This window comes from Prosopis cineraria, unplaced genomic scaffold (assembly GCF_029017545.1).
Source record: "Prosopis cineraria cultivar Desert tree isolate PC_DT_omini unplaced genomic scaffold, ASM2901754v1 PC7, whole genome shotgun sequence".
NCBI classification, from domain to species: Eukaryota; Viridiplantae; Streptophyta; class Magnoliopsida; order Fabales; family Fabaceae; genus Prosopis; species Prosopis cineraria.
In genome coordinates, this window is record NW_026555338.1 from 29,880,879 (window position 1) to 29,904,316 (window position 23,438).

At 34.7% G+C, this 23,438-nt stretch overlaps 2 protein-coding genes and 1 long non-coding RNA gene across 3 annotated transcripts; 2 read left to right on the forward strand and 1 right to left on the reverse strand.

Moving 5' to 3' along the window:
* The first annotated feature begins 426 nt into the window (after positions 1-426).
* On the forward strand, positions 427-12,548 carry LOC129315492 (myosin-12). The gene is made up of 40 exons (XM_054959213.1): positions 427-664; positions 760-888; positions 1,645-1,788; positions 1,893-2,038; positions 2,196-2,352; positions 2,439-2,497; positions 2,590-2,749; positions 2,870-3,019; positions 3,116-3,252; positions 3,345-3,491; positions 3,584-3,685; positions 3,777-3,834; positions 3,929-4,030; positions 4,105-4,142; positions 4,261-4,387; positions 4,475-4,645; positions 4,729-4,860; positions 4,963-5,069; positions 5,268-5,328; positions 5,413-5,590; positions 5,686-5,891; positions 6,099-6,218; positions 6,349-6,447; positions 6,619-6,834; positions 7,029-7,168; positions 7,249-7,350; positions 7,778-7,952; positions 8,020-8,067; positions 8,157-8,216; positions 8,518-8,688; positions 8,799-8,951; positions 9,029-9,235; positions 9,324-9,473; positions 9,561-9,631; positions 9,759-9,858; positions 9,951-10,007; positions 10,101-10,157; positions 10,411-10,491; positions 11,571-11,653; positions 11,977-12,548. Exons 1-40 carry the CDS (start codon positions 662-664, stop codon positions 12,116-12,118), a joined length of 4,746 nt encoding a protein of 1,581 aa, XP_054815188.1. The 5' UTR covers positions 427-661; the 3' UTR covers positions 12,119-12,548.
* LOC129315493 (uncharacterized) lies at positions 1,782-3,281 on the reverse strand. Its single transcript, XR_008594510.1, has 3 exons — positions 2,969-3,281; positions 2,178-2,251; positions 1,782-2,029 (listed from the first exon to the last, which is right to left on the reverse strand). It is a non-coding gene; the product is annotated as an uncharacterized LOC129315493 (long non-coding RNA).
* Positions 12,549-13,176: 628 nt separating the features above from the next.
* Positions 13,177-17,993, forward strand: LOC129316254 (uncharacterized). The gene is made up of 8 exons (XM_054960581.1): positions 13,177-13,563; positions 13,834-13,886; positions 14,106-14,165; positions 14,277-14,354; positions 15,122-15,251; positions 15,577-15,629; positions 16,051-16,236; positions 17,607-17,993. The coding sequence occupies exons 1-8, from the start codon at positions 13,209-13,211 to the stop codon at positions 17,760-17,762; spliced, it is 1,071 nt and encodes a 356-aa protein (XP_054816556.1). The 5' UTR covers positions 13,177-13,208; the 3' UTR covers positions 17,763-17,993.
* The last annotated feature ends 5,445 nt before the right edge of the window (positions 17,994-23,438 follow it).

Consider the following 23,438-nt stretch of genomic DNA (forward strand, 5'->3'; position numbering starts at 1 on the left):
GACCCTCTTTAAGAATCTAAATTATCACCTGGGCGGTGATCTATTCTTCGTCTTCCTTAAGCAATGGCCCCACACATACTCATCATGTCCCAACACCACACACTTCAATTCAATTCCACATTCTCAACTGCTTATATGTGTAGAGGTGCCATGTCAGCATCTACGATGGGATGAGCAAAAAAGAAAAGTTAAACTTTAGCTTTTGGAGGTGGGAATGGTTCCCTACTCATTGTTAGGATGAGCACCGTAGGATGAGCACATTGTGCTCATTTTAGATATGAGATCTAAATTGTTTAAATTTTTAAATTTAAAATATTATTTTATATTAATTTATTAAAATAAAATTTTTATTTTAAATTTGGACAGATCTCATATTTGGAATGAGTTCTCATCCTAAAGATGAGTAGGAAACTGTTCCCAGGCTTTTGTTTGTCTTACCACCCTGGCATTTCCTCGTCTTTGCTACTCCCTTTTGTTCCTTCCTTTTCTCTCTGCTTTCTCTCTTTCTGAGCTTCGTCATTGACACAACACCATATCACCTTTCCTTACCTTAACCATCTCTCCCTCCCTCCCTCTCAGAGTTGAATCAGTTTCATCGAGTTTAGTTCTTCAAGTCATCATTCTCAAATATCTTTCATGATCAGCAGAACTTAGCAGCATCATGGTAATGAGCTCCTGATGTTGAGCTTTCTTTCACTTTTCGGTCTGGGATCGTTACTGATGCTTTTTCTGGCTTTCTTGTCATGATGGGGTATTCAGGGAACTCCGGTGAATATAATCGTTGGATCACATGTCTGGGTGGAGGATCCTGAGAATGCTTGGACTGATGGTCAGGTCACAGAAATCAATGACAGCGACGCCACCATCATTACTACAGAGGGCAAAACTGTAAGCTTCTTTCGTCTGTTAGATGAAAAACATGATCACTTCATCCAGTCCATTCTATATTGTATAGATGTCAATATCTTAGGCACTTCAGAGCCATGTGTTGAAGAACGTTGCTCATTGTCCAGAACTAGCAATTTAGCATCACAACTTTGGATCTGAAATCTTGATGATATTTTCCCACTCTAGAGTTATAACAAAATAAGATAGTTTTGGTTGAATAATAGCAGCGGCAATTCAAGTTGTCATCATACAGAACAGAATTGAACCTAAGAGAAAATGGTGGAATATTTCTCGTAGTATTCAGAACGGAATCAAGCCAGTGACACTACCATCAATGTCAGATGAAAAACAAACTGTTTCATCCCACAAATTTGAATTTATTTACACTTCCAAGTATACATTTATATTCGAGTAGCATTCACTCCAATTATTATTATTATTATTATTAAAAAAACTGAGCCTAATCTGTCGAGCAAAATTCCTCCAATATGATGGGGCATTTGTGGCACAATACCAGGTTTGGAATCCAAAAATGTCGATTTCTTGGAGCCAAACCACTAGGAATTTCCGTGTGAATCCCCTAGTTGTGTTGGGCATGGCCTAATTTGAATCAGACTAAGCAGGTGGATTTGTTAAATGCACTGAAACTAACTTGAACACTACTTGACAATAATGCAAAAAACCAAAAAGTTGATGCCAGAAGGACAAGCATGAGGATGCAGACAAACTGATAGTTAGCATATACCTCAATTTCAGATTGTTGCAAGTGTTTCTAGCATATATCCTAAAGATACAGAGGCACCACCAGCCGGAGTTGATGACATGACCAAGTTGGCATACCTTCACGAGCCAGGAGTACTGCATAACCTTTCTATCCGTTTTTCTCTCAATGAGATATACGTGAGTCTCAACAACCGAATCAACTCATTCTGCCTTTTACATTCCTTACATTGATGGCATGAAAGAGAGGAGTAAAATCTGTGTACTAACAATGGTATAAGCAGACATATACAGGGAATATCTTAATAGCAGTAAATCCTTTCCGGAGATTGCCACACTTGTATGATATACATATGATGGAGCAGTATAAAGGAGCAGCATTTGGAGAGCTAAGCCCTCACCTTTTTGCTATTGCAGATACCTGTTACAGGTAAAAAATCAAGCAAAAGACAGTTTTGTTTAAAGTCAATAGCTTATTGGTAGAATCAAAGTGTCAATGAAAGGGTTACCATTTGATTCTTGCTGATAATCCATTAAAAAAAAAAAAAAGATAACGTTTACGATATTACCTTAGCATGATATATCAGGGCAATGATTAATGATAATGGAAGCCAGTCCATTTTGGTGAGTGGAGAGAGTGGAGCTGGTAAAACAGAGACAACGAAAATGCTTATGAGATATCTAGCTTTCATGGGGGGTAGATCTAATACCGAAGGAAGAACAGTAGAACAACAGGTTTTGGAGGTGAGTTTGAATTCGAAACACCACATTTTATTTCTCATTGTCGAATAAATAAAATCATAGATGGAGTGACCTTCTCTATTTTTCAGTCCAATCCAGTATTGGAAGCATTCGGGAATGCCAAAACTGTCAAAAATAACAATTCAAGGTAAACTATACAGATATGTTTGACTGTTATTTTATTTCCCGTCATAAACTCCTTTTCAGTTGTTCTCACAAACTTATTTGAAATCATATCAGTCGTTTTGGTAAATTTGTTGAAATACAATTTGACAAGAATGGAAAGATTTCTGGAGCTGCAATCCGTACATATCTCCTCGAAAGGTCACGAGTTTGCCAAGTTTCTGACCCAGAAAGGAACTATCACTGCTTTTACATGCTTTGTGCAGCACCACCAGAGGTGACTTCTCAAATATTTGGTCGAAAAAATTTACTACTTCCGCTGAATTTATATCTTCCTGGAAAATAAAAGTTGGTAATACAGCCTCTCTAGATCTAACTGTTAAAACTTTGACCATAGGATGTCAAAAAGTACAAGTTGGGGGATCCTAGGACATTTCGCTACCTTAATCAAACAAACTGCTATGAAGTAGCAAATGTGGATGATGCAAAAGAATACCTGGAGACCAGAAATGCAATGGATATTGTAGGCATCAACCAGGATGAGCAGGTTCTGGTCCAAAGCATCAGTTCTTCTCATTTCGATGAAACAGTGATTTCATTCAATCCATTCCTATATTTGATCAATGAATGTCTCCATCTACAGGATGCTATTTTCCGCGTAGTAGCAGCAATCCTCCATCTTGGAAATATTGACTTCATCAAAGGGAAGGAAGTTGATTCTTCCAAATTAAAAGATGAGAAATCAATCTTCCACCTTCGCACTACTGCAGAGCTACTCATGTAAAGACTTTCATACAATCTGTCAAGCTCACATCACATTGTTTGTATTGTATGATTCTCTCTGATGCCTGTAAACATATATACATGTTCAGGTGTGATGAGAAAGCATTAGAAGACTCACTTTGCAAGCGTGTCATAGTTACTCCTGATGGTAACATCACAAAACCATTAGACCCTGACTCGGCTGCTTTGAGTCGGGATGCTTTGGCAAAGACTGTCTACTCCAGGCTGTTTGATTGGTAAGTAAAGTAACCAAAAAAAAAAAAAAACGCAAACTTGCATCTTGAGACAAGGATTGAGATAATTTAAATTCATTCTTGAACTATGGTAGGATTGTGGACAAGATTAACAGTTCAATTGGACAAGACCCAAATGCAGTAAGCTTAATAGGAGTCCTCGATATCTATGGATTTGAAAGCTTCAAAATCAACAGGTAAATACAGAATGTGTGCAATTCAGATTAAAATTTTTTTTTTTTTTTTACATATTCGTATTGGAATCTTATTCTATGTTTCATTTACTAGTTTTGAGCAACTATGTATCAACCTGACAAATGAGAAGTTGCAACAACATTTTAACCAGGCAAGGCTGTAACTTCTAGTATATAGTTTAATCATTATTAGATAGACCAAAAAAAAAAAAATAACGTTATTAAAAAAATGCATCTTCTGAACAGCACGTATTTAAGATGGAGCAAGAAGAATACACGAAGGAGGAAATCAACTGGAGCTATGTAGAATTTGTAGATAATCAAGATGTTCTGGATCTTATTGAAAAGGTAATCAGTAGCTCACATTGCTTATCCAAAGACCTTTTCCACCAGATAACATATTTACAAGCTCTGCATTGCAGAAACCGGGGGGAATTATTGCTCTTCTTGATGAGGCCTGGTATGCCATTTTCTTTCCTTTCAATACTATGCATTTTTTTTAAGGAAAAAAATAATCAAAATATGTTTAAGAAAGAATTTCTTAAATGAGACATTTTCACATTTCATATTTTCTGCAGCATGTTCCCCAAGTCAACCCATGAGACATTTGCCCAAAAATTGTATCAGACGTATAAAGGACACAAGCGCTTTAGCAAGCCCAAACTTTCTCGAACAGATTTCACAATTAACCATTATGCTGGGGATGTAAGATAAATACTAACATCACTACTTGACCATCCAGTCACAAATGTAAAACTATTAATTTCATGTTGCCCGACCTTTGAAATACAGGTCACATACCAAGCAGACCAGTTTCTTGACAAAAATAAAGATTATGTCGTAGCAGAGCATCAAGCTCTTTTAAATGCCTCCAAGTGCTCATTTGTTGCAAATCTTTTCCCTCCATTACCTGAGGAGACATCAAAGCAATCAAAATTTTCTTCCATTGGTACACGGTTCAAGGTAAAAGATTCTAGAAGGCATGGCACCTGTTTCAAGATATTCTTTTCAGCCCCTAACTTGCTTCTGAATCTGTTGTCATCCAGCAACAACTACAATCTCTGATGGACACATTGAACACAACAGAACCACACTACATCAGATGTGTGAAACCAAATACAGTTTTGCAGCCTGGAATATTTGAGAACTTCAACGTCTTAAACCAGTTGAGATGTGGGGTGTGTTGTTTTTTTTCCTCTCATTCTTGTAATATAACACTATTTGTTATGTTTCAGGAAGTTCTTTAATTAATGGCATTTATCTCACCGGTAACCTTGCAGGGAGTACTTGAGGCTATTCGGATTAGTTGTGCTGGATATCCAACAAAACGAACATTTGATGAGTTCCTTGATCGTTTTGGAATGCTAGCTCCTGATGTCCTAGATGGGTATGCCACATTCCCCCCCCTTTTTTTGTTTTTGTTTTTGGAGAGAACTAAAATAGATGCTCCTTTTACATGAACCATGAGTCAAATGTAGAATACGAACATTGATGTGTCAAGTTACTTGAAGAATCACCTGAAAATACTATTATGTTGAGCTTCAAACGTGATCCCATAACATAGTTGCTGCTTTCTTCTGTGTAGATCTGACGAGAAAACAGCATGTGTTGCTATATGTGATAAGATGAGATTAAAAGGCTATCAAGTAAGTTTAAAGACATCATTAATTTTTCCTGTACGTTGAGTGCTTTGAGCTCTAATAAATTCCCCCCCTCACTGTTTCATATAGATGGGAAAAGCCAAGGTATTTCTCAGAGCTGGTCAGATGGCTGAATTAGATGCACGAAGAGCTGAAGTGTTAGCCAGAGCTGCTCGATGCATACAGAGACAAATCCGAACACATTTGACCAGAAAAGAGTTCCTCACTCTGAGAAAGGCCACAGTTCATATCCAAAAATTATGGAGAGGTTACCTATCTTAACAAAATGAGTTGTCATTATGCTTAACCTCTGGTCAGGATAAAACCTTGATTTCCACTTCTTTTTGTTCTTCATTATTTCAGCAAAACTTGCACGTAAACTTTATGAGAATATGAGGCGGGAAGCAGCTTCTATCCGCATACAGAAACATGCACGTGCACACACAGCAAGAATGCACTATACATCATTGCAAGCATCAGCAATAGTTATTCAGTCAGGGTTAAGAGCAATGGCAGCACGAAATGAATACGGGTACAGACGAAGAACAAAGGCCGCAATCAAAATTCAGGTAAGGACATCTTTTTGACGGAACTTTTCTTTCGGGTTAAGGCTTCACTGGAATATTCACGGCAAAACGAGTCAACAAACGCATTATGAAATCGTCTGATGTCAAATATATTTTTTCTCTTGGAAAAAAGTCATATTGATTTCAACAATTATAGGCTTAAGGTGTGAGAATGCACAAAATTAAGAACTTTCTCATTTCCTTTCACAGACACAATGGAGAAGAGTTGATGCTTTTTCTGCTTACAAAAAGCTGAAGAAGGCAACTATTGCTCTTCAATGTCTCTGGAGAGCCAAAGTAGCTAGGAAGGAGCTCAGGAAGCTAAGGATGGTCAGTGTTACTTCTTATATATATTTTTAGGAAATTGTCCAGTGGTTATTTTAGAATTATTATATATGAAAAAGGACGTTTCAGAATTCAAAGCGTGTTAAATTGCTAATGGCGAAAAACTATTGTGCAGGCTGCGAGGGAAACAGGGGCACTTAAGGAGGCGAAGGACAAGTTGGAGAAGCGTGTTGAAGAGCTTACTTGGCGACTAGATATTGAAAAGCATTTAAGGGTATGGGCCCAACGAACTGGTTCTACGAGATAAACATTGCAGAACTAAAATTTACTTGGTGAATAATAGTAAAATACCATAGCTTATTCTTCATTCCATGGAAGTAAGAGATTTAATAAACACTATCTAGGACATTGGTCAAACGAGATAATGTTGATGAATATCTTGCAGATTGATCTTGAGGAAGCTAAAGGTCAAGAAATTGCTAAGTTACAGAATGCTTTACAAGAAATGCAAAGTCAGCTTGATGAAGCCTATGCTGCAATTATACACGAGAAGGAAGCAGCTAAACTAGCAATTGAGTCAGCACCACCAGTTATCAAAGAGGTACCTGTCGTGGACAATACCAAGCTTGAGATACTGACGAGTAAAAATGTGGAGCTAGAGGTAAATCCAAATCATTGTCTCCCAGATATTAAGGATTATTCTCATTCAGAATTAAGAAAGTGGAATGGCAAAATCGTCAGGTTGATGCGCTGTCAAAACCACATGGACATTGAAGCACTACGTCTAGATATAAATAAATTTTCTTGGAAACTTAATACGACAAGAAGCAATTAATTTTAATTCTGAAAATGCAGAGTGAAGTAGAAGAGCTGAAGAAGAAGATTAAAGAGTTTGAGGTAAGGTGTTCAGACATGGAAAAAGAGTCTCAAGAAAGGATGAAAGAGGCTGAAGAAGCACATCTGAAAGCAACACAACTTCAGGAGACTCTTGAAAGGTATTCAAATAATAACTGGCCACAAAAAACATTTCTACCATTATAAACTGGCTTTAATCGTGTTCTCCTTGTGACCATAGATTAGAGTCAAATTTGTCAAACCTTGAATCTGAGAATCAAGTTCTTCGCCAGCAGGCTTTGGTTGAATCAAAAAATGAGGAACTCTCCGAGGAGATTAAAACGTAAGATGTGACTTTCTTTTTCCGCACCATCTATTATTATTTTTCTGCTTGAGAAATACTTAGAATCCAAAGACAGTCCTCAGAATATGGTATAACTTGAATGTCCAAAAAGTTGTAGACAGCTACAAGATCCCTTCCCCAGTTTCATGCTTTGATGGACATAGTTACATTGCAAGTGGTACCCTCCATAGATATTTGGCCTTATCAAATGGTTTCAGACTTCCAAGTTTCAATGAAGATTTAAAGATTTTATATTTCCAAACACATACGATGTGTACAAAAAGATCTTTGCTATTCCATAAGGACAAGGCAATGATATTCTTTACCACTGTATCGCATTAGATTTGGAAAGGAACATTGATACATCATGCATAAAGCTGAAGCAATCAAGTATACCCCTGTTTTGAGATCTTTCCTCTATATCCAGTCTCAAGGAGCAGATAGCAAATCTAGAATCAGAGAATGAAATTCTCCGGAGCCAGGCAGCAGCTGCTGTGGTGCAAAAGGTTCATCCAGAAAAAATAGAAAAAGAAGAGCAGGAAGCTATTACAGAGAAATTTCAACAGAATGCTGTTTCATATATAATGACTTCACCAGTCAAGGTACACCTCTTTAACTTTTCTCATAGAAATATTTCGTTATGTGACACTGTCTATTATGGTGCTGCAGAATTTGGATAATGGAAACCTGACAACTGAAGAACACCAGACAAGAAAAGTATCCCAAACTTCTTTAATTCTTCCAAGAATGTCTGGATCAACACTTGATAACGGTATGCTAATTTTAGCTTATAAAATTGTTTTCAGGAACCAAGACAGCCAGTCTCCTTCCTCATAAGACAAAGATCACTCACAGATAGGCAGCAGGTATGTTTTCAATAAGATTAAGCAAGAAGTTGCACATAGTGATATCTAATTAGAATAAATAAAAGGAAAGAGCCGCTGGGTTAGTTAAAGTTAGTTGGGTTAGAATAAACACCTATATAAAGGGATTCTATTGTATTTCGTTACCTATGCTTAATGAACGCCTAAGCACTATCCAGAAAACTCCTTCTCTGCCTCTCTGTTCTTCTCTATTCCTCTCTATTCTTCCTATTCTTATTTCTTCCCTATCCTACGCATCACATAGATAAATGAAACATTACAATTTTCATCTCTTCATAAACAGGAAAGCCATGATGCACTGCTCAAGTGTCTTGCAGAGGACAAGAGATTTGAGAAAAACAGGCCAGTTGCTGCTTGTGTTATCTATAAAGCACTTCTTCAGTGGAGATCCTTTGAAGCAGAGAAGACACATATATTTGATAAAATTATTCACACAATCCGACCATCTATTGAGGTATTATACTCCAAGAACTCAAATACAAGAAGAAACATCAAGAAATTGAAAGAAAAGAAAACAACTGTAAGAATTCCGACCTAAAATGCAATTCCATTTCGTGCTCTCAGAGTCAAGAAGGAATAAATGATCTAGCATATTGGCTCTCTACAACTTCAACATTATTGTTTTTCCTACAAAGCACACTCAAGGCCAGCAACTCAACTAAGGCAGCATCTCGTAATCGAAACTCTCCTGCTACTTTATTTGGTAGAATGGCACAAGTAAGCTCCCAAAACTGAAAAATTTCCAGTGCATTAGATCAATGACATAATGTAATAATTTTTGTTATACAATTTAGGGCTTACTTTCATCCTCTATGAGCATGGGGGTTTCGAGTGGCTACAGTGGAATGGTGGGCAAGCCAAATGAACAATCTAAAGTGGAAGCAAAGTATCCAGCTATTCTGTTCAAGCAACATTTAACTGCATATGTTGAGAAGATATATGGAATGATCCGTGACAGTTTAAAGAAAGAGATCAGTCCATTCCTAAATTTGTGCATTCAGGTTGACATCATATTATATAAACAATCTCAAATTACTCCAGGAGATTATATCTTACTCAATTACCTTGTCCTTATATCACCTTTGACAGGCACCAAGATCCATGAGAACTAAATCAGTACGAGGATCATCAAGAAATATCCACTCCAATATAGTTGCAAAACAACAGGCATCAAATATGCACTGGAAAAGCATTGTCAATAAGTTAGACCATGCCTTGGGTATATTGTCTGAAAACTTTGTGAGTACGAAATACACATGTGCTTTTGCTGGAGTTTCTATATTAAAGAAGAGATTTCACAATATTATATACATCTTGTGACTTCAGGTACCTTCGATGATTACAAGGAAGATCTTTAGCCAGGTGTTTTCTTTCATGAATGTCCAGCTTTTCAATAGGTGAGAAGATATTCAATTAAAGGAATTTTGGGTCCCAAAAAATTGCACTAGGAATGTTAAGAGATAGTGCATTCAAATTCTAATATACAGCAAATCCAATCAAATAACAAAAACCATGAACTGGCAGTTTGTTGCTTCGCCGTGAGTGCTGTTCCTTTAGCAATGGAGAGTATTTAAAGGCGGGTTTGCATGAGTTGGAACAATGGTGTATCAAGGCAACTGATCAGGTTATCTTATATTTTTGAAGTAACAAGCACCTAGATTGGAAAGAGAAGAAAAGCAAAACATTCATCTTGTACTTAGTTTTTTCATTTTGCAGTTTGCTGGATCTTCTTGGGATGAACTCAAACACATACGCCAAGCCGTGGGCTTTCTGGTACAGTTTCCTGGACCTAGATTTTGTACTGGACTAATCTTTTTCTTTCCCCCATTTCTCAAGGTTTAATTTTCAAAATGCTTCTTTATGCAGATCTCGCATCAAAAGACTCAAAAATCTTTGGATGAGATAACAAGTGAACTATGCCCGGTAATTAACTAACTCCTTAATAAAAAATGCATAGTTTTCCCTTAATAATTTGATCAAGTAAAAAGAAAAAAAAGAAAAAAAGAACCTCCAAACAAAAATAATTTCTTCCATGAAACCATTTGAATAAGAAGTAACTTCTTTTTAGCTTGTAGCTCTTGTTCATTGCATCTAGAATGATTATAAATGTCAATACTGTAATGGCGTGATGTATTATTTCTTGTTTTATCGCTTGTTGTTTTCGTTCTTGTATCAGGTGCTAAGTATCCCACAAATATATCGCATTGGAACCATGTTCTGGGATGACAAATATGGAGCACAAGGGTTATCTCCAGAAGTATGTCCTTGACTTTTTTAGAAATATATTTCTTTCTCAGATTGGTTCTAAGAATGATAAAACTTGAAAACGTTCAAAAGGAACCATAACAGTTGTTTTCAAAATTTAAAAGATGCGTTATCGGAATAGGAAACATTTTCTACACAAATGGTAGACCAAAAGATAGAATCCTATCTGTTAATTGATGGGGGGAAAAACCTAAAAACACATGACAATGTTTTTGAACAAATTAATAAAATTCAAATGGCACTGAAAATCAAGCAGAAGAGTCAACTAATTTGCATCATAACTAATTATGATCATACAGAATAGAAATGGTAACCAAAGAACAATTTTCACAAGGACAAGTAATCTAATCTTAGAGCTCAAGAAATCCTAATCAAGCTACCTAGAAGTTTTCCTGACGGCCAAACAACAAAATCTAGAATTGTTGGATTCTAAGTTCTTCAAGAATCAATACAATTAAGTGCCCGTTTGGATAAGGAGAAAACGCGCGTTTTGGACCCAAAATCGATTTTTTCTGTCAATCTATCCAAACAGTCGAAAATGATCAAAAATCGATTCTGGGCCAAAACGCGCGTTTTTCCCGAAGCTCCCTTCGTCCGCTTTCTGCCAAAAGTTTGTCAAAAACGTTGGGGAAAATTACAAAAACAGGCTCAGGAAAAAATTACAAAGAAAGCACATAATTTAATAAAAATAAAATTAAACTCTCTTCTTTTTCTTTTTTTTTTCCTTAATAAAATTTAAAGTTTATATATTTAAAAAATTAATATTTGATATTTAAAAATTAAATTATATAGTTAAAAATTAATTTTGATTAAATTATCCAAATATCTTCAATTCTGTTAAAATCAATTTTAAAAAAACAGTATCCAAACAGATTACGTTATAACATAATCAATTATGATTAAAATTTACCACTTAATCAATTATTTTCATAATCTATTATACCCAACTGAAATCCAAACAGACCCTAACATATGTATCATCGCTACATACTGCCAGTGGTACCCTTTATCCAAAATCACAACTTTTGATGTGTGTGTGTGTGTGTGTGTGTTTTGGAAAATTTTTTCCAGGTAATCAGCAGAATGAGAGTGCTTGTGGCAGAAGACTCCATAAACATGCCCAATAACTCCTTCCTTCTGGAGGTGGATTCCAGGTAATTCATTACTAACGAACTCTTCAACACTTTAACCCTTTTTAACTTCAGTCACCACACAGGAAGCTATGAAACTCGAATCCCACTTGAAAAAATGAAATTCTAATTAGACTTGTACGACTATTGTAGACAAGCTTAATCATGTGAGAGACTTGAGCTCCAAGTCAATTTATGATGTTCTAATGCAAGACAAATACGAACCATAAGCTGGATTTTAGAACATGGTTTAGAGTTAACGACCCCTAAAAAAATTCTAGTCAACCCTGAAAACCTTTCTTTTTCCTCTATTAATCAATGGCACTGGTTTAATTTACAAATTTCAGTATACCTTTCTCAATGGAGGAGATGTTCCGTTCCATGAGTGACATCCGCTTATCAGATATCGATGTGGATCCGCCCACAATCCTAAGACAAAGATCCGACTTCCAATTCTTATTGCAGCAAATGGATGGCGAGTCTCACTGAGATGATGAAGTTTTGGTTTTTTATGTAAAGCTATAGTTCTTTCCTTTTCTTTTGGGCACAGAAGTTTTTTTGGCGCGAACCGGGTTCGCGACACTCAAGGATATGGTTTGTTCTGCACATGGACTCACTGTATAGAGCAGAGAGTGAGTGTGCATGCACCGGTACGTCAATTTTTTTTTTTTGGGCCAATTTAATTTTTTGGGGTTTGGTGTGGAGAGAGCGAGCGAGCGCAAATTGAGTGGTGAGGAATTGTAATTATTATTTATTTTTGTATGGCTGAAACTTTCAATTATTTTTGGGTAAGTTGTATTCTTTTTGTTCATGTAAGGCCACCCATGATATACTAGGCCTCAGTGAAATTCATCATTGTTGTTGCAAAATCTGCAAATAGTATACGAATGAAATGGAGAAAATCTTGTTTTTTATTTTATCACTTGTACATTTATTAACTACACATGCTTTTTTCTTACACCAACAAAATTTTTAAAAATAATAACTACATTATTTAAAATTTATGAATTTATGAATAACAAGACTAGGCTTATTTTTTTCATATATATATTAAAAAAATAAGGTTAAAATATACAAACTCTCCTAAATTTTGAGGTAGTTTTACATAATTCCTTCATCTTTAAAAATTTAAAACTACCTTCTCTAATATTTTTTTTTTAACTGCAAACTCTGTTATTTCTTAACTGTCTTTTGGGGGCCTATTTCTTAGTTGTTTTATCAGTTGAAGTTATTATATCATATTAAGAAAAAAACATGTAACAATTTATATGATATCTGATGTAAGTTAATAATAAAAAATATGGATAAAATTTTTATACTTAATTTACATTGAATACCACATAAGTTGTTATATGTCTTTTCTTAATATAATATGATAATTTATATTAATAAGATAGCTAAAAAATAACAGTTCAAAAATTTATGACAAAAAAAGTAAAAAATTAGGAATATTAACTTTAAATTTTTAAGGGTGAAGGATAACAGTCTCAAATACAAGAGAGTTTGTATATTTCAGAGGGGAAAAAAAATATAAACTAATACAACGTTTTGGATATGGACATGTAGAGTTATATGGACAATGAGGAACTTGCTATCTTCGTTCTCTCTGAATTCTACAATGGGAGGGTGCGCCTTGCCGTTGCCCAAATTGGCGCTTCCACGCATTACCCACAGTGGCTTCTCCTTCACTTTTCCCATTTCTGCAATTCAACTTCGCCACTCTGTCAGCGTTCGCTCTGGAAATCCCTCCACCTTGTTCTGTAGTCACCAAGTTAAGGCCAGTGCTGAGTTCTCTTCCACTTCGGTTTCTGCCCAAGACAGCGAACGAGAGGAAGAAGAAAGCTTTCAAGTGCTGACGGTTGTCAAAAGCGATTACAATGACATCATGATCATCGACACTCCCGAATCTAGAGTGCTCCTCCTTGATTCCTATTGTATCTTTCCCTCCCTCCCTCCCTCCCTCCCTCCCTCTCTCTCTCTCTCTCTCTGTTTCTCTGATTTTTGTGTACTTCAAACTGTATGGACGCTCTTCATTTGAGAGCAATCAAGATGGTGTTGCTAAATTTGTTGCAATTATATTTTAGAAAGAAATCAAGTGAACAAACTATGAAATTAAATGACCCCTCTCTTTTTTATATTAATTTGATTGTACTTCATATGTTAAGGATGAATAATCTGTCCGGATTTTTCTTCTTTGGTTGCAGACAACATACATAGCATTCTTTATAAGGAGCAAAAATGGACAAAAGCCTACTGGGTGTGTTAGTTTTCCTTCTTTGTTTTGGTATTTAGTATTAAATTATGACTAATTTAATCAGAGACTTTACGCAGTGTTAGCTATAGTAGCAAGTTTCATCATTTCTGAAACCTATAACTTATTTAATGCAGGCGAGTTTGTTTCTAAGTGGGGGGGGGGTGTTTGCCTCTAATTTTGTTTGCCCATTTTTGTGATGATGTTTATGTTTCCATTAATCAGGATGAGTTTGCTAGCTTGCCAGCTATAGTTCCAAAAGGTCCCATCGCTATCTTAGGTTTGGTAATTCATTTGTTTTTATGATGACAGATATTTCACAAAATTAGAGTCAATGATATTTATAAAACCTAGGTATCTTTTTAAGTAATGCCAGATTGCTGCTAAATCTTTCAGGGTGGTGGAACAGCTGCTCATCTGATGCTTGACTTGTGGCCTTCACTGCAGCTTGAAGGGTGGGAGATTGATGAAATTGTAATGGATTTTACTTTTCTGCATTATACTTTTTTTCAAAAAAAAAAAATCATAATGCAATTTTCATTATTTACTCCTTTGCTCATCTGCGGGGTCAGCTCTCCTCTTTAAAGCGATGAGGAGATTCACTCTATTACCCAGTTGAATGGTTTAGGGTATTGATATCTTTGCCAAAGAGGCTAATCAACATGAAAGTAATTTTTTTGACTCACTAGTCACCGGATGACATTTCTTTTATGGATTTTCTTTCTCTGTGGTGAGCTTGTTTCGGATAAAACTGCTTGGATAAAAAGATAAAGCTATCTGTTGTAAGTAGCCTGGCAATGTAGCATGTCATCACCACAAGGCAGCTAAATCTAAGTTTTATTTTTATGCCTTTATGAACTAAAGCTAACTGTAATATATGAATAAGAACTTTGAAGTTGAGCATTTTCTATTTGAAATACAATATCGAATAATTTTTTCCTTAAGTTACGTGGGATGTTTACTTCATATACAGCAGCTCTAGGTTCCTCTCAAAGGCCTGTTCATCAACTCTGCTTCTATTACTTGTATAACCGCTTAAAAGGAACTCTAGTTGATTAATTTTCCTCTGCCGAACTTGGTGTTGGCAATATCTTTTCGGGACTTTCTTGGTCTCAGTTGATTATGTGCAAATTTTCATTTCTATTTAAAGCAATAAGGTTTCATTTAAGTAAGTTTCATTGATCCTTGATGCATGTATCCTGACCTTGCCTGTGTTTTCCTTGAAAAACCAAATGATTAAGTTGATTGATAAAGCAAGAGATTATTTTGGTCTATCTGATCTGGAGAAACCAACAAAAGATGGTGGCATACTAAATGTACATGTTGGTGATGTCTTCATTCCATCAGAGGATTTGCAAAGGAAATATGCTGGTGAGTCATTCCCGTCATTTTCCCTTGTTTGTCTAGTTCCTTGTGGGTTTTTGATACTTCTTTTAATCATATTAAACTTCTGCTACTACCTTAGCTTAATTATTTAATCTGTTATCCATTTTCTGCTATTCAGCAAAAAATCTCTTTATCTGTTTGGAATTCCATTTCACCTGTTTACTTATGAACTAAGAAAAAGAGTGAAGAGCTGTAGAATTCACCACATATATTAAGTCAAGCACTTTTGGAAATGCATCGTTGTTCAATTTTAATGGAAGTAAATCTGTTACTTTGACCGTCCACCAACATTTGTTTGAATATTTCTCAGGCATTGTTGTTGACTTGTTCTCTGACGGAAAAGTCTTGCCTCAGCTGCATGAGGTATGTGGTTGTTTTCATCACACTGATTTGCACGTCTTAGGTGACTGTGAAGTTCCTAATGGCCAGGAAGCAGCGTCAGACGCTTAGGCTGATCAAAAACAAGAATTTTTATCCAAGATAGGAATTCATGCTGTCTCTGGTTTTAATTCGACCCTTTTCTGTTTCAGTATATATAAATATAGCATGAAAAGTTTCTTCATGTGCTGATCATGGAATCTCAAAGCAGATTTAAGCCTTAAATGCTTATAGAACCTATTAAGATCGAGATTTTCTTAATCTAAACAAATTGTGGCTTTCTTTTCTCATTTGATTAAGCTCTTTTTCTTTGTTTTCTCAACGAAAGTCATTGAAAAACAAAATTACTAAATTTTCTCAGCATACAAGCATTGGGTTTCACTTTTTTTACTATTTGTTTTGATAGGATAGTACTTGGTTGGAGTTACATGATAGATTGATGCCTGGAGGTCGATTTATGGTGAATTGTGGTGGCACTTATGGGGGATCGGATGCATCGGATGCAAGTTCTGATTCTGAAACTTCATCAAGTGATGGGATATGGTTCAAAAATCCAGCATTGAATGCATTATCCAAAGCATTTCCTAGACAAGTATGCTTTCTGTTGTTTGACTTGATTCCTGTGCTGTTTTATAATACGTTAATACTACCTATTGATAAGGTTTACTTAAGGGCAAAATGTGCCAAAGAATAGACTACTGACATACTACAGGAAGGAAATTAAAAGAGAAAGGACAATTTTATCAAAATATTTTACGTCAATTTTATCTATAATGAAGGGGATAAATAGTTTTTTTTTCCCAAAAAAAGCCCTGTTTTAACATAAGCAGCTAAAACAAGGATCATAATCCTACTGAAATACTTTGCTCAAAAAAAAAAAAAATCCTACTGAAATACCAATGCCTTTATTGGTAATTTTAAAATTAATCAAACCATAAAATGAAAAAACAATACTTTTCTCTCATTCTGCATCTGTTAGCTGTACCCTCCGTCTTAAATGATAAGACAATTTGAAACAAGATTACATATACCAATAAAGCTCAATAATGAAATTTTACTAACTTCTCAAAACAAAGTATAAACTTCCAAAAATACCCTAAATTTAATGTAACTTTAAGTCTGCACACTTAATGATTACAATACAATCATTTCAATGCTCTTTCTTCTTGAAGGGTGAAATGAGAAAAGCATCATTAATAAAACTTTATTTCTGTTAAATTGTTTTATATTTTAGGACAACAAAATACCTCCAAAGTTGTCTTATAATTTGGGATGGGGAAGTGTTTTGTTGTGAGAAAGGATAGACAAGTTTCGAGGTTTGGTGCACACTCATCAGCATTAATTATTTGGACCAGCTAATTACCATTGCCTTAAGAATATTAACTCATCGATACTTTATACGTAATAGACTTCAAACTTGATGAAGCTAAGTTACAAGCTTCAAATCCTCAAGCTGATTATCATGCCCGTGTCAGGGTATAAGATTGCATAGGATGATGGTATGATGTCAAGGATTCTTTCCTTTTCTACTGTACAATCTATGATAATATGTTACGCTAATACTATCAACAAGACACAGATATTTTGCAGTTAAAGACAGGCACTTCCATTTGGCCGGTAAAAAAAAAAAAAAAAGACATGCACTTCCGGTCTCATATTGAGTTAAACCATTAGTAGATTTACATGAGAGGCAACACGGCTCTCAACCATGAATAAGGATAAAGTCTTCCAACCTCCTCTTCCTCGGAGGTTGGACCCCAAATTCTTTAACTAAAATTTTGAGCATGATGTATGATAAACTTGTGTTTTGCTCACACTTCAAGCCCGAAAAATTTTTGTGTGACGTGGTGTGCTAGCTAAACACATGGTGAGCCTTTGAACAATAAAAGTTGACTCACTGTGTTCTTGTAATTCCTTAGGTTTTCTTTAAGGATGCTTACAGTTTGTGTTTGACTTGATCAGTTGAGTTGGAAGAGAATGCCGAAGGAAAATGGTGCAAATATTATGGCACTTACAGGATCCTTGCCTGATTTGCAATCATGGTCTGCCAGTCTCCCATCTCCTCTGAGCACAAATGTGAAGCATTGGAGACCCTGTGAGCCTGTTTCTAAAATTTGAACTTGAAAGGTCGTAAATGAATTAAAAATATGTAAAATCACCTTGTGTCTGGTTTATGAATTAGTGCAGTTGCTCTTCTGATTTTCTGTAAAGGACCCTGAATTCCTGATTTTAGCAGGTAGAAAAGACAAATGTAATCACCATATAAGCCCAGTCTGTATCTTCAATGTGTAAGATTCTGAGAGTTTTATTGAGTCATTATTTGCAAATTTAGGTATTTCTTTAGTTATATATCTGTTTGAAATGACAATAAAATGGAGCAGAACACTAGATTATCTCACACTCCATACATGTCAAAGCACCAGTTTAGAGAATAAAATGTCAATTCACTCCTTCTAGATTATGTAAACAACTTCTACACGCCAAGGCATGACTCAACTAGACAATGACTCAACAGAAGACAGTTCTGGTTTTATTTTAAGAACATGCAAAAGCCTAAAAAGTAAAAACTGACCATTGTAAATCATCAATGTATCATATAAAATGAAAATCAGTTTTAACTTTATTTTGCTATTCACTCTCAATTTGAATGTTTTAAAAGCTTATGTACCCTGCAATCCAGTAGGGAAGTTGTTGTTTCTGCTATGTAAGTTGAGGTAGGAGTTTCAAATTGAAGATATGAGAATTATATATATGGCTTAGGACTTTCCAATTTAGTGATCTAGTTTTTCAGCTCTGGTTCTGTCAAAGATTACGCAGAAGAATAATTGACATCAGATAGCTGTCATCAATATGTGAATTCCCCTCTATACTGTCTCCTTTGGGATTTTGTCAAGTTTACATGTGCAGATTGATTTACGGTACGCGTGCAAGAAAATCCGGGAATATTCTTTAAGAAAATTGAACGTAAAGAGAAAATGGCAGAAAACGTGTTCAATTTGAATGTGTCTCCAAAAGCGAAGTCAAGAAGCGGCGCTCTGTACTTTTTCTGAGAATTTAGTGAGTTGTTTAGTATAATGATTGCGCAAAAACAGGTTCATGAGGTGCTCAAGTTCAGCATGTTCAAACTTGTGTGATCATATGTATCAAGCTGGTAATTGCAGCTGTATTATTAATATTATATTACTTGTTTTGGCATTTTTTCAGCCATAGCTAGCCATTGGTGATGATGAGGTACAGGAATCAACTTGTATCCACCAAGTGGGTTTCTTGAAACGAAATTAGCTGCAAATGGGTTTTATCTAATCATGACCAAAAAGGCAAGCTATTCTTTGACAGTTTGATGATGAAGTGTGTACCACGTTAATCATGATTTAGTAAATTTGTCATATAAAAGCCAGCCAAATTGATCCAATTGTGACAAGCACACGTCTTGTACCCTACAAAAGCATAGATCAAAGTCATGTCACGAATCTGCAAGCATTCATAGGAGCATCATTTGAATTTTAAAGCTTAATTATAATAATAAGTTCTTAGAAACAAACTCACTTAAGCTTTTAATCTGTCCGGCAAAATAAGATACAAGCTCACTTAAGCTTTTCAAATGCAATTAAATTTTGTTAAAATTACACGAATATCTTATTTGCCTCAAAAATATTTACAACCCTCCATTGAGCATATAATGGATATTTTTGTAATTTTAACAAAATTCAAGGACGTTTATATGGTTTTTTCAATCTCAGAGATCTGTGGAGTATATTTCGAACATGAAAAAAATTCTTGTTTGAATGTTTCCCACATAAACCATATGAACATCAACCTCTAAACATTAGAAACTGAAGATATTAAAATGTCTGTTAATTGAATCAATTTAACCAACCGCTATATAAGATGATTAAAGTAAACCTGACTTTTGTTTTTATTGTTTTTTGGTAAATTAAAATTTAGAAGAATTGAATTCTATGAGCACAATAAAATTAGGACATGCTTTCAGGCTCAAAAACCCTCTTTTGTGTGTGTGTGTGTGTGAGACCCACCAACAAGAATTGTTAATAGAATTTAATCACACGACCTTTTGGGTTGTAAGTCAAATTCTTATTAGCTAAACCAACTTTTGTTGGTGTAGGTCTGACTTTTCTAAATCCAACTAAATCAAATTTTATTATTCAAAAATCTGCTTAATTAGTTTTTCTTTTAAAAAAAATTGAGAGAGTTAATGATATGCTGTGGGAGCAGCATGGAAGAGAACACGGAGCCATGAACCTGAAATTAGAGATAGATAAGAGAAGTCATTGGATTCTGGGATGAATAATGAAATGCCTGAAGAAACATTAATGTTTGATGCAGTGTCCGTAAAGATAACGGCACCACAACAAGCTCAAGTGATTAATTAAGAGTGTGGTAGATAATTATAATTAGGGTTACAATTAATTTCCATGATTCATCATTACACATGTACGTGTTTGACCAGCTATGTGCTGATAATTAACACTGTCATCTGAAGATGAGAGAAGTAATACGCAGTGAGGTAGCGTGAGAATCCATTCGATCGGTATGAGAGTGAGTGAATCAGAAGTGAGCAATCCACATCCATCCCTCATAGGCTTTTTGTTAATTGGGATTTTTTGGTCGTTCAAAAAAAAAATGGGATTTTTGTGCAACCGAGACCTTCATTTCTGTCCTTTTTATTCCATCCCCACGTGCTTCACCCACGCGCTTTCACAGGGCTTCCCCCCCCCCCCCCCCCTCTCGCTATATATATAATTTGCAAAAGTAATTATATATAGTCTCTTATCCAGTACTTGACCCTAATTTTGGAGCTATATTTGATTTTGGCTTTTCGGTGTTGCTAAAAAGAGTGTTATCAGGAGTAAGAGCTGGCCTACTTGAGTGTAGATTAGATATTGCTAGATGCTAAATAGTAAAAAAGAATAATAACTGTGATTAATTAAATGCTTAACGAGTTGCTTTTGGCAAATGCGTTCGTAATTACTTTTTCTTGGTTGATTTACTCACTTGAAATTATTATTGACTACTAGACTAGATCTCAATCGAAGTCATCTTATGGGATGCATGGACTCAAAATTGAAAAGTCATACTTCTTATGATTCTAATTATGAGGTATGTATTTTTCAATGATTTTTTTAGAGAGAGTACGTAGTACCAAAGTATTGAAAATCGGATCATGAAACCGATCAAAATAATAATTCAAAGGTCAATAGTAACTAACTGTGTCAACCTGACCGTTCATAATTCAAGTGATATAATTTAATTAAAATATATAAAAATATTTATGTATAAACCTGAAAAGGGTAATAATAAATTAAAATAAGTAAATAGAATGTTCATGTATAAATCATAAAATTAAGCAAATCAGAGTGACTAAAGCATAAATTTGATCCGACCTACCTGTTGTCCAAAATTCTTACGAATGATATGCAAACTTTAAATTAGAGTTACTTCGCAAGCCTTAAAATATCACTAATTATTCCATATAAGCATCGGATTCTTCGACTTGTTTCTTATCTTGCTTAAATAAACTTCAAATCTAAATCTCCCACCAACCCACCCACACACACACGCGCATACGCACACGCACACAAAAGACTATTTATATATATTTAACTATCTTATAAGACAAAAGGTCCCGGTGAATACAATACTTAGTAATTCACGTACGTTGTTGTGAGATATATATATATATATATATATATCCATGGCCATATTGTGTGTAAAAATTTACAGAAATATTATGCAGGAAGGAATCAGCAAGTATAAGTTAATTTAATTTGTTGGCTTTCACCACATTTCTGCATTGTTTGTGTGCGTGTGTGTGCACTCAAGACAAATCCAACCTAAAGATGGTCAAGGATATGCTGATATTATCCATGGATCACGTACTAGCAAACAAGCGTGGTCTAAAACTTCGAACGACCAAACAAAAATTGCTTTCATTTTTTCTGGGACTCAAGATAAATACCAACATATATATAAACAAGCGAATATATTAATTAGTTCAAACTTAGAAAATATCATAATCTGGACAAAGTTACGGTCTAGCTAGACACATTCCCTATGTAAACTTGTGGGGTTATATAAATGGTCGACTTATTTGGCTTCTTTAGCTTAATCCATTTTCAGATATTTTTAATATTATCTAGGATCCGGAATCACGATTATGCATGATGGCTGCATCCCAATAACCCAAAAAAATTAACTTAAATTCGTGATTCATTATTTGAATAATTAAATTTATAGTAGAGATGTTCTTGGCGATGAATAATAATGACTATATATGGGATATATAGAACCCCTAGGGTTTGACTACACTGAATTTGATGCAAATTCTCCACTTTTATGAGCATGATTCAAGGCTGGCCGCTGGATTCCTTGACTCCATATTTGCAAAACCCTATGTATGAAATATTAAAATATAAAAATAATCAAGATCAAGCAACATATATATATAGAGAGAGAGAGAGAGCTAACTCTTAAGGTTAATAAACGACGGGTCAAAAAGAACTGTTGAGCATATTTTATATAATATAAAAATAATCCTAACTAAGCACACGCTCACTTGTACAGACTCAAACCCAGGGAATAATTATAGCATAGATAATTGCAATAATAAGAATAATAAGAATGAGGGAGATTAAGTATTTTGGGAAGAGCTGAAATTGCTTGTATATCGTTATTCTTTGACTTGATCATGTGTCTCTGAACAAGGGAGTAATTTGAGGACAGCTTATCGATTTATTGTATTTTAATGAAGTAAAAAAAACAACAGCACGCATTTTAATTTATATTAAAATAAAAAATGAAGGAAAAACTAAAGAGAAAGAGTTAGAGTACGTAAATGTGTATATGGATATTACTAATTGACAGTTAAGCAGAATTTCTTCATTGTTATAAGGCGATTCTTAGGGAAGCAAGGTCTCCTATTCGACCAACATTTACCAAAGCCTATTTAATTAATTATTTCACAATGCATTCATACGTACTTAAAAATTAAATTATAATGATACAAGTACATATACACAAGAAACATAGAACACACACACTCCTCTAATTTTATTTGTAAATCACTTCTAATATATTTTATCAATATCAAAAAAAGCCTTAAACTTTATTTACTCTATCTAAAAATTTAATAAGTTCTTAACTTTACTCCTATTAAATATACACATTTTAATAACATATTTTTTTCTCTTCAACATTAATGAAAAAATAAAAAAGGAAAGTTTGTGATAAAAAATCAATAATGTAACTTATAAATGAGATAAAAAAAATCTTTTTTCTCTGCCCTATAAATAAGACCGAAGGGAGTATATAGCCCTTTAGCTCCATATACATATTGGCCTAATGAATTCTATTTATCAGGTATAGATATATTAATAAATCTAATTACAATCAAATTTTGTTAAAAAAATTATATGATGTAATTAGCACTTACGTTCATGTGATTGATCATTTATTTTTTTATAATATATATAGATAATTTTGTTGTATCATTGTCTTTTTTTAATCAACCTGTTTCAGTTTATTTTAAAAAAATACTTTTAGAAGTAAAATATATTCATGTTATAAAAAGTGTGCCTTTGATTAAGGACCCAGATAAAAAGGAGTCAAGAAAACCTTAAAGCTCCTCACGCCCATACTATAAGTATAAAACATTAAAACTGTACCTTTGATTGCTCATAATTCTTGTTCATTTGGTTAATGCAATATAATACAATATTTATTTATTTCTGTGCCCATTCTTGGTTGTCAGTCCTTGATGGTGAAGCTAGGTTTGCA

Bases quoted from the DNA above. Each gene is read 5' to 3' on its own strand.
- LOC129315492 (XM_054959213.1), top strand. The intron at 6,219-6,348 runs GTCAGTGTTACT...ACTATTGTGCAG, and splicing joins AGCTCAGGAAGCTAAGGATG to GCTGCGAGGGAAACAGGGGC. The intron at 10,008-10,100 runs GTACAGTTTCCT...TTCTTTATGCAG, and splicing joins GCCAAGCCGTGGGCTTTCTG to ATCTCGCATCAAAAGACTCA.
- LOC129316254 (XM_054960581.1), top strand. From the start codon at position 13,209: ATGAGGAACTTGCTATCTTCGTTCTCTCTGAATTCTACAATGGGAGGG. The intron at 14,355-15,121 runs GTAATGGATTTT...CAAATGATTAAG, and splicing joins GGTGGGAGATTGATGAAATT to TTGATTGATAAAGCAAGAGA. The intron at 15,252-15,576 runs GTGAGTCATTCC...AATATTTCTCAG, and splicing joins TTTGCAAAGGAAATATGCTG to GCATTGTTGTTGACTTGTTC.